General features: G+C 44.1%; 1 protein-coding gene across 1 annotated transcript in view; it reads left to right on the forward strand.

Annotated features, from left to right (window-relative positions):
• The window catches only part of Arhgap26 (Rho GTPase activating protein 26), a 416,546-nt gene extending 406,044 nt beyond the window's left edge, over window positions 1-10,502 (forward strand). The window contains 1 exon segment of the mRNA XM_047554761.1: window positions 4,714-10,502. Within this exon segment, the coding sequence (XP_047410717.1) occupies window positions 4,714-4,802 (89 nt within the window). The 3' untranslated portion in view covers window positions 4,803-10,502.
• The last annotated feature ends 353 nt before the right edge of the window (window positions 10,503-10,855 follow it).

Consider the following 10,855-nt stretch of genomic DNA (forward strand, 5'->3'; position numbering starts at 1 on the left):
ACTCCAAGACTGTGCTGGGACTCCAGCAGCTGCTTTGTCAGCCCTTGGACTTTGGTCAGTGGGGGGATGGGCTCACAGTACTGGGAAATAACTCCAGTGTCAGCCCTTGCCAATCTACTAGGAAACTGTGCGCTTCACCAGGAGCACCTCAGACAGTAACTGGAAAGAGAAATACCTTGTGTTCTCAAGAACATTAGTCATCTGGAAGCAATGTGATTAGCAGTACCTGGAAAATTCACATGGCAGTCACTAAATTGGGTTCTTGGGATACTTTCATCAAGATCTGAGATGAGCTGCAGCCCGTCGTGGGGCGCACAGTGTGCAGCACCCGTGCTGGCCAGGGTTGTCCCAGGTGCTGTTCATCCATGGAGGGCATCCTCACCAGGGAACCATCAAGCTGCCCAGGGAGTGGGGTTCTTTGGGGAGACTCTCTCAGCCTCCCTCACTGTCTCCACTGCCACACCTAAGCCTGGGCCACCTCCACTTTTCACCTGGGAATTTCCACCAGCCACCTAACAGGTCTGGTCACTTTCACTCTTTCCCCCTTAACCCATTCTCTTTGTTGCAGCTGTGGTCTTCAAAACATGGAACTCACATCATGTTATTCCCCTACTTACAGTGACCCAGCAGCCTCCCAGTGCTCTGGGAATTATTTACGAGGCTCTCTGTGGCCCAGCTCCTGCCCTTCTGACTTCCTCTCTCCCTCACTTGACATGCTGCAGGTCACCTTTATGTTCTGAAATAGGGTTGGCAAACTATGACCTGCCAGTCAAATCCAGCCCGGCACCTGTTTTTAGAAATAAAGCTTTATTGGAACACAGCCAACCATGCTTTTTTTTTTTTTTTTTTTAATGACATATTACCTGTGCACTACAGTGGCAGAGTTGAGCAGAGACACATATACTATCAGGCTCTTTATGAAAAATTTGCCAACCACTTTTCAAATGACCCCAAACTCTTGCATAACTGAGGACCTTGGTACTTGCATTACCACCTCCTAAGCTGACTTCTTTTGGATCATTCAGATTTTAGCTTTTTGAGCTCCTCCCTCACTACCCAGATCCCTGTCCCAGTCTCTCTCTTCTCTTAGCACTACCTGAAATGATATGCTTATTCCTGAGAGTAGACTCTGGTCTGCTTGTTCTGTACTACAGACAAGGACAGTGTCTGGCACACAGTAGGTGCTTGATTGCTAAATGAGTAAATGCATTTCAACCACACAGAGGTCCACATCTCTTCCAGTTAAGGTGTCTTCCCCCAGGGACAGCCAGCCATTAGTGATCTTACATACTTGCCCCAGTCCACAGTGAGCTAAGGAGGGGAGGGCGCTTGAGTTGTATGCGCAGGGATGTAGGGCATAGCCGGGGGATCGGGTGGCAGGAGGCACACCCATGTCAGCCGCACCTTGTATTTATTATATGGTTGGTGAGCTGGAGGGCTGCTCAGGCCAACTACATCAACATCTCCAGTGTTTCTGTGGCACACTGGACACTGATGCAATTCAGAGTGTTGGTCATCGGTGCAGTTCAGCCCACCAAGCCCTTGCAGAGCATCATCAACATTGAGATCATCAGCCAAAGCAGTAGAGGTAAAGACCACAGACTCTTGGGTCAGGTGTTCTAGGCTCCGATGTACCTCCATCACCTACCAGCTGTGTAATTTTGGACACGATACTTCACCTTATTGAGCCTCAGTTTCTCATTGGTAAAATGAGGATCCTAGCAAAACCATCCCCACAGTCACCCTGAAGATGAAAGGAGGTGATCTGGTAAAGCACTTATCAGCAGAGGGTCTATCACTTAGCATGTACTCAACACGTGTCATCCTTCTGGCCTTTAAGGAGCACATTCTGTGGTTGAATAGAGGCATGATATAGTGGGAAAGAGCTTGGTCTCTGGAATCAGACAAGTTGTGTTCAAATTCTGTTTCCACTACTAAGACTGTGTACAAATTAATTCACCCCTCTGGGCCTTGCTTCCTCATCAGTAAAATAGGGGTGATGATAATACAAGCTAGGAGAGAGAAGGTCAGATAATCAATATATCTAAAAATCTGAGTGCACGACTGCTCAATAGCATTTCCAAGTGTTCCACCAGTCAGGGGGAGTTACTGAAGGTCATGGAGCCAGGGAGTGCTATAACACAAACCAAAACTCACCAAGAAACTCGATGGATAAGCAAAGCTTCACATTTCAGCAGTTTATTAATAGGACCCCAAAACACTACACAGGATATACTGTGAGTCTTCTAGGAGTCAGGAGGAGGGAGCAAGCTGGTGGAAATGATTCTACTTAGGAAGGAGCAGGGGCTTCAGCTGAGCCTTAGAGTGATAATAGGAAACTGATGACATTTGGAAGAAGGGGCATCTGGGGTGCCTCCATCCGTTAATGAAAACTTGTATTTCATTTTTATTTCCATCTTTATTACACAGGCATTTTTGCACAGAAAAGTCATAGTTCTTCTATGTACCAGTTAAAATACAGGTTCCTGGGCCCTACTTCCAGAGATTCTTCTTTAGTCCATTTGATGGGGCCCAAGCATCTGCAGCATGCAGGTGGTGATGGTGCACATGATCTGCCACCACTCTCTCATAAGCCCTGACTTGAAGACTCCATTGCATTAGCAGACTGATCCAAAGCCTGCTGCATCCCCTGCTGTGCCATGTGACATATCTCTTGGCCTCCAGTTTGAAGGGGCCTCCCTTGTCCCCTCTGATTCTTCCCTTAATCTGCAGATTACATTTCTAGTGTTTGCAGATGTTACTACCTCAGTACCTGTGCTGTTTGAGCAGCTGACCAGGTAGGGAGACACGTCTGCAGAAGATGAACTTGGTGTGCCCCATGTACTAACAACTCAGCCAGGAGCTGTGCTGTGAAGCTAGAGAGGTCTTTTTGTTGTTTTTTAATTTTTTTTAGTTGGTTGATTTTTTTCTTTCTAGGCCTTTCATTTGGGAGAATAGGTTTGACTTGTTCATTTTGATTCTAAACATCTGAGGCTTCCAGATGCCTTGGGGGGTGTGGAGAGCCGACCCTCACCCAGGTTTGACTAGGAGGCAGTCTAGTCAGCTAGACCACATGACTGGCCAAGTGATGCACAGTACCCCCCTGACTAATCTGTACCAAGCATTTATGATGTGCCTGCCCTGTGCAGAGTGCTTCACCCATATTGTCTCCTTTAATCGACACAAGAAGGGGAAAGATTTTATTGTCACCACTACGTAGGCGCAGAACCGGAAGTGATGTTGGCAGCTTCAGCTGGGCGGGTGGGCAGAGGGCAGGTCTTTGTGGGTGCTATTTAGGGGTGACCTGGGAGCTTTGATGACTGGAGAGGCCAGGTAGCTTTTAAGTTGTGTGTGTTCTTCCTTAGCACTTCTCTCCAGACTCTTCCTTGTCAGGTTGCCATGGATCTGAAGTATCCTTGCTTACTTCAGCTTTATTCTCAAAACCTAGTGAGAAGAAATTGTGCAGGATTTTGGAGGCCAAAGAATAGACATGTGACCTTGTGTTTTCCTAAGGAAGCATCTGAAGCGTGTACATGTTTGACATTGATCTTCTCTAAGCCTCAGGGCCTGTCCTTTTGCTCCCTCCCCATTTGCTTCCTTTGCTTTCTGTTTTTGCTTCTTTTCCTATAAACCGAAAGTAGAATTATATAGTAGTGTTGGGGCGGAAATGCTTTTCTAAAACAAGCTCAGGAAGTTACTTAATTAGCCCAGGAAGGGAACAGGGGGAAATTCATTTTTTCCAAACAATCTCATGTAATTGGAGTTTTCCTAATACATTAAGAGTGAATGCCCTGCCACGCCCCAGAGATCTGCGTGCCACCCCCCCACCCCGTTCACAAATGCAAACACCTCCCACCTCCTAGTCCCACAGCTCCTTCTTTCTTCCTTCCTGCTATTGACTACTTTGCAGACTCAGCTGGATTTTTCTATAATCTTTATCATACCACAGTGGTTTCCATGGAGATGAATTGTGATGTCACAGAAATGGATCTGTGTTCTTTGGATATTGAAAAATCACAGGGGCAGTAACTTTGAAAGTCTCATAGAAGGAAGGAGAGGACAGCTTTCAGACTTATATATAGGAAGGGGAAAATTTCTAGAGTATAGGAAAGAAAAGTAAAGATGTGGGTGGAACAGACAGTGCACTCAAAGGCTGCAAAATGAAAAACAAAGAAAAAGAAAATGGAATTTACAAGGAAGATAGAAGCAGAGGGTAAGGATTTGAAGAAAAATAAAATGCATGATTAAAAGCTAGGTATCAGTAAAGACTAGTTCTTAGCAGTCCTTATGGGTACTCTACTTGGTATACAGTTGATACTGAGTAGATAAGATGGGTGGTGCATGGATGGATGGTTGCATAAATGGATGGAGCACCCAACTGTTGACCTCTAACCTAAAAAGTATAAATCCATAACTTAGAGTTGAAACTGGGATCTTCACAAAGCGCTTCAAACCCCTAAAATTACATGCAAAAATTTTAATGTCTGTGACAGTTTCTCTTTTTATTGTGGAAAAATTTCAGAACACCCTTCATCACAAGGTTGTTATCCTATGGAAGGTTAAGAACCTTTGGTTTAATCGGGCCCCAGAATTATGTAGCATAACAAGTGGTTGCACTCACTCCCCACACTTCCTCACACACACAGCACACACCCAGCACCTGCTCCGTGTGTAACGTCATTTCTTCTCACCCTCTCTCCCCTTCCCCAACAGTTCATCCATCTCAGGAGCCTGGCTGGTTGGAGGGGACTCTGAATGGAAAGACTGGCCTCATCCCTGAGAACTACGTGGAGTTTCTCTAACCATGGGCCCCAGCAGAACTGCTGAGCTTTACATGGTATCCATGACAACCGCTGATTCCAGTGTTGTAGGCCAGTTCTCATTGCCACTGAGAAAAGCAGGAAGGCTGACTCCAATGCTACCTGTCGACATGAATGTTTCTGGGAACTCACGTCACCCATCTCCACGATCATCTCAGCTGACGAGAGGCAATACTGGAAGAAGCAGAAGGCAATCAACAGAGGAGGCCATTTGATTTTGCTAACTTAAGAGAAAGGCTTGCAAAGCCATTTTCTCATGAGTGCCCTAAATAGGAAGCACTGATTTTGTTTCAACAGTCGTTCAAACCCCCAACCTTCTAAAAGAGGAAGTAAGATAGATGCAGTCCCCATGAGCACACAGCATAGCTAAGTTTGACAGAGCAGAGCAAAGAAACTGACACCAGGGTCTGGGCTGGGTCCCTTGCTTTTGTTTACAACAGTTGCTCTTTCTGTCCTGCCTCTAATTCTGAAGACCCACAGTGCTGCAGACAGCTGGGTCTGTCTGTTTGCATGCAGGATGGAGAGGGGTTGCAGCTCTGTTTATATAAAGTCCAATCTCTCACCATCTCCAAAGCAGCCATTGGCCCATCATCAGCAAAATTCAGTCCATTCCTCTTATGCAAAGGAGCATGCACACCCCCTCCTGAGCTGGAAACTTCTCTGCCATTGAGGGCTGCCATCACCTAGTAACCATGGCAACCCAACCTACTCTAAAACCAAACCAAAAAAAGAACACACACCTCTTTGCATGACACAATTCCTCCCTCCCCATTTGGGGTGTTTTGAATGGTCTTCCAACAACCTGGAGCAGAGGATCAAGGAATTAGGGTCATCTGCTTGGGGTGAACAGGATAGCAGCTGGAAACTTGCTTTTCTGATGAATTTCAGAGGCATCAGGATATATTTGGAGCAAACTCTAGTAATGTCTTGAGATTACACATAGGCTTAATATTTCTGTTCTTCATAGAACTTATTTGCCTTCTAGAGGGTAAGATGCCTCCTTCCCAGTGGGTGACCATCTGCCTTGTTCACTCGTGTCCTCCCATTCACTTGGTCCTTCTTAGTCACTAGTCTCCACCCCTGCCCTTGGTGATGACCACCTCTGGCCCTGCTGCAGTGCTTTGGCTGCTGAGTGCTGGTGCCCTGTGGTTTTCAGGGATGCTTCCCAAGTTAACTCTGTGGTCTATAGTTTAAAAGGACATCTACATTCACTGCCACCCAGAAAAAGGGAATTATTTCTCAGGCGTTTGAGTCTTGAGAATAATAGCGTAGGCCATTGTGATTCAGGAAGACACCAAAAGTTTGGGGCATGGGCGCTGGAATGGATACCTTCTAAGAAAGAGAATTTCCTACTCAGAAGGCTGGGTCTTGTGGAAGACTGTCTTGGATGGGGAAGTTCCACCTGGACATTTCAAACTCACGTGGCTTCCAAAGAACAGAGTCACCATGTCTTCCACATGTGAATATTCTTACAAGAAGGACTCTGGAAAGACAAACTATAAAACGCCAAGCTCCCTGGAAGCCCCTTGGATGGCAGCATTGCTCCAGCGTGTCCTGTTTCTGGAATTCCGTTAGGGACCTCTAATGAAGAAGAAAAGAAAAACTTGAATTGTGTTGAATTACTGTATCTTTTTCTTTCTTTTTTTTTTTTAAGATAAACTTGTAAATAGAGTGATTTGAAATACTATATGGCAAAGTTTTATATTTGATATTCTTTAAGCTAGTTGCTTCACATGTTTAGGCTGTGATTGCCAAACAAGTGTGTTTCAGAGTGAGAGAAAGGAGGCAGGGTGGAAGAGTCAAGGTCATTGTCCCCTCTGGCCCAGCAGGAGAAGATATCCTCATGCGCCTGCTCTCTGTTGGCTCCTGTTGGTGGGTACAGCAGATTGAAGTGGTTCAGTCTTCTCTATTCTGCTTGTGTTTTTGAGCATTCCTTGGGCTTTGGATTTGGAGATGGAAAGGGCATGTTCAGGCAATGTGATTTTCTAAGAATGCCCACGTAACAGTAAGCTGGAGCTCAGGATTTAAATAATTAGGTCCAGGGGCGAGATTTTTTATCTTTTGTTTTTGTTTTGGCTTGTCTTGTGTTTTTATTCTCAGGTGTATTTCTTGGCACCCCAAGGTATTAGGACAGGAGATGGGACACTTGGTTTACTCCTTACTTTCCTCTGCATCCTCTAAGGCTTCACACACTAGGCCACTCTAGTTTGTAAATTGTGTGTCTTTAAGTTTAAAACAAAAGAGCCAGCTGCTCAGAATCTCTAGTTCTTGATGTGCTGCTGCTTCCCCTTTCCTCCTGCTCCCTTTTACCTCGAGATTTCCTGTGACCCCCCCCAAATAAGAATAAGAGGGATTAGATTGTGCCATTAAGGTTTTCAAGATGGCTTTGAAGCTAATGGAGTTTGTGATTCACTATTCAGTTTATCAGCTCAAGGATTATGCAACTGATATCAAGGAACTCACCAGAAGCAAGTGAGACATCACCCTTGAATCAGTCAGAGAACAAGAATTAAGCATGGACAAGACCGAGACAGGATTGAAGAAAGCTATTGTTGAAAACCCAAGGAGAAAAGGAACATACTAATAGGTGCCCAACCTGTTCCTTGTGAACTTGTGAACAAGTCGGGAGATTACGTGCACACTTATTTACATATCACTGTGCTTTCCATATTGAAAGAGCCCAGAGTGATGCTTTTGATGCATCTGATGTTTTCAATTGTCACCTGCCCCTTCATACCTGGAGTTAATGTGGAGGAACAGAAGGCCGAGACCCCTCCTTGGGGAGTTTTCTTGGTGGAACACACTATACAGCCACTCGGCCCCAGCTTGAGTACTTGGCAGCATGTCCTTCCCTGCTGAGTTGGCCCTAATTTGAAGTTTCTACCAATGGAATATTTTAGGCAGACACTTCCAGCTTCCCTGAAGGCATACTGGGCCTATGATAGCTGTTCTGTGTCCCTTCCCCTATCCAGGCTTCCCTCCCCATTCACTGAAGAACTAGAGAAACTGTTCAGAATGTGAACCAACAAGTAGGAAGGAACTTTAAAATTAAAATGAATTTTAAGCTGGGCACAGTGGCGTATGCCTGTAATCCCAGTGGCTTGGGAGGCCTAGGCAGGAGAATCTCAAGTTCGAAGCCAGCCGCAGCAACTTAGTGAGGCCATAACCAACTTAGTGAGATCCTGTGTCAAAAAATTAAAAAAAAAGGTGGGGGTGGCGGGAAATGTGTCTGAGTGCTTAAATGCCCAGAGTTCAATCCCAGGTACAAACAAATAAAAACAAAATTTTAGTCTCTTCATTATTCAGGCCTCCCACCCCTAACTCTTTCTGCTTGAATAGGGAACTCTAAGGTAGATTAGGGAAATGAATTGATATCAGAGAAGATCACTGATGAAGATCCCAAAGCTTTTCTTGGAACCTTGAGTTTCCTTTGTAAGACCCAGGGATCGGTTACTTGCAGCCTGCATCTTTGAGGAGTATCAAACTCTGCCTTTCTTAACTCTTGCAGGCACTCCCAGGAGCCCACAACTAAACAATGCCATGGCAGGAGAAGATAACTTGCTTCAAATCCCTGCTCCCAGGCAAAATCCTGACTTGTGCAAGACTAATGGAATTCCAGTTTTTCCAAATAAACACGTTAAGCGTGGACCCTGTGCCATACCTGCAGCTCAAAGGAAAGTCCTTCTGTCATCTGAGTTTGTCCCCCAAAATGGTTACACTGAAAGCTCCAGAGACGTTCATGTTTGAGGGGCAGGGAAGCAGAAAGGATGCTGCAGGTGACCATTTATTGGTGCCTTTGTCCTCTGACTTCTGTTTCTAAAAGCAAGTTTGGATCAGAGTTTTATTAATGGAACTCCCAGGTGTGCCAGTGGCCACCATGTCACCATTTTCTGCTCTGTATTGGATGTTTTATGAGCAACCTTATTCCCCAAGTAGGTAGCCAGCACTGAAGGAACCAAAGCCTCTTAGCTGCCTGGCTTTCAGAGGAATGTCCTAGGTGTTCTGTCTAGGGAGTTATCTATCATCTCTGGCAAAGTTGACAATAATCAATTATGCTGACAGTCCTGCCCCACATCCCTTTAAAGTCAGCCAGGTGCCCTCTCACACACCCTGTGCTGGTGTTTAAAAAATGTATCTTGTGCTCAACTGTGTTTGGCAGTCACACTGATCTTCTGGGTGCTGAACCACTTCTCTGCACTTGTAGCATCAAAATGACAACAGCACAGAGCAGGAAACCTTGCACAATCCTGCAGCATGCCTGAGACACTTCAGCAAGTAATAATTAACTTTCTTCCTTTTGCCGCCTACAGTACTTGTCTAACTGAAGAGCTTCCCAAAGCAGACAGACAGGCCACATAGAGAATCCAGATGTAATTCAGAGCCAGCCCTTGCTGAAATGTGGTCTCTCATGGAAGCACCTGTGTTCCTGAGAGAAAAAGTATTGGATGTAAAGTAACACCAGGACCAGGGAGAGTGGTGAACTGTACTGAAAAACACTGGATTATTTTAGAGGGATAAAATATTGTTTTTAACGGAGAGGGAAAAAATTACAGAAAAATTTCATAACTAGTATTCTTACAAAAGCTTGGCAGGCAGGACTATTAAAAGTGAAAGTATCTTTCAATATGGAGTGCTTTAGAGAGCAGACAGCACAGTCCTAGACCCATGGAAGGATAATAGTTTAAACATTGGTCAAAATTCACATTAGTATTGATAAACAAAATGCCCGAGTTCCCTGGAGCAGCGCTGCTGAGGCTATGACAGTCTGTCATTCTACATCATTCATTTCTACAGAGTTGTCCAAGTGGACACTTACAAGCAGCTTTCTTGGTTATCCAGATGCCAGGATCAACCTTGTATCTGTGAAAAGATATATCTCATGATTCTAAGGTATATATGTATGCATTTGTGTGTGTGTGTGTGTGCACGCGTGTAGACTCATACAAAGACCCACATGAGGAGGCTGTTGATTGCCTAGCAAAAGATCAAAGATGTAAATTAAGTGCCATTTAAAAACTGTGTTCATATTTATCAGGTAGTAGTATCTGCAGCTATGTTCCTTCTTAACTTATTAAAAGTCATGTTGAAAAAAAGATCAGTTCCATAAAAACTTAGTAGCAAATGCTAGACTAGTGTTCAAAAACACTCTAAAAGACATTGTGTCCATATTTTGGCAAAGAAGCTATTTGCATGTTTAATTCATAATTTAGATTACCTCTGAGTATACTGTAAAATGCTGTGTGATATAATATCAATAAAGTACTTATAAAATGGCACTTTAATGTTTTCTTTAAAAAACAAAGAATGTACTGTTTTAAACTTCAATATTGAATATTGACTGGTGCAGAGAACCAGTTTCCATAATTAAGAAGTAATCTGTGATAGGATAGAACTTTTCCCCTATTATTAGAAAAACATTTTACTGTGTTCAGACTTTTAAAAAAAATGTGCTTTGGTGTCATATGTGTATCTATAAAGAACACACAACTTGGGTTAAGCAGCCTCTGAAACTCGGCATTCTTCCATTTGCTTGGTTATGTGACAATCCCTTTGAAATAAGTGGAAGTATGACTTTTGAATTAAATGACTTTTCCATTTGGTGGTATGTTTGTTTGAGTTTCTGATAGTTTTGGCTCAAAACATTTTAATATTTCTTCCAATAAACATGTAGACTGTGATCAAAGATCATAAGTGGGGCTCCTGCAGTTGTTTTTTGGTGTGTTTGTTTTTACAGTGCTGGGGATGGAACCCAGGGCCTCAGACATGGCTGGCAAGTGCTCTACCACTGAGCCACGTCCCCAAGCCGCCTGCAGTTATTGGTGACAAAGAGAGGGCTGATTTTTTAATGAGCTCTGGGGAGCTTTATTTCCATTTTGGAAGAGGTCAAATGCTAGTACACTTAGAACATGGACTAATCGGTGTTTTACACAATGAAGCCCCCAAAAGTCATATCCCACATAACATTTCTGACTTTGTCTCTCAGAGCACACATTGTTTTATTTTTCCTTAATTCAGTATTCTGATCAACTGTTCTC

Source organism: Sciurus carolinensis, chromosome 6 (genome assembly GCF_902686445.1).
Source record: "Sciurus carolinensis chromosome 6, mSciCar1.2, whole genome shotgun sequence".
In the NCBI taxonomy this organism is placed as follows: domain Eukaryota; kingdom Metazoa; phylum Chordata; class Mammalia; order Rodentia; family Sciuridae; genus Sciurus; species Sciurus carolinensis.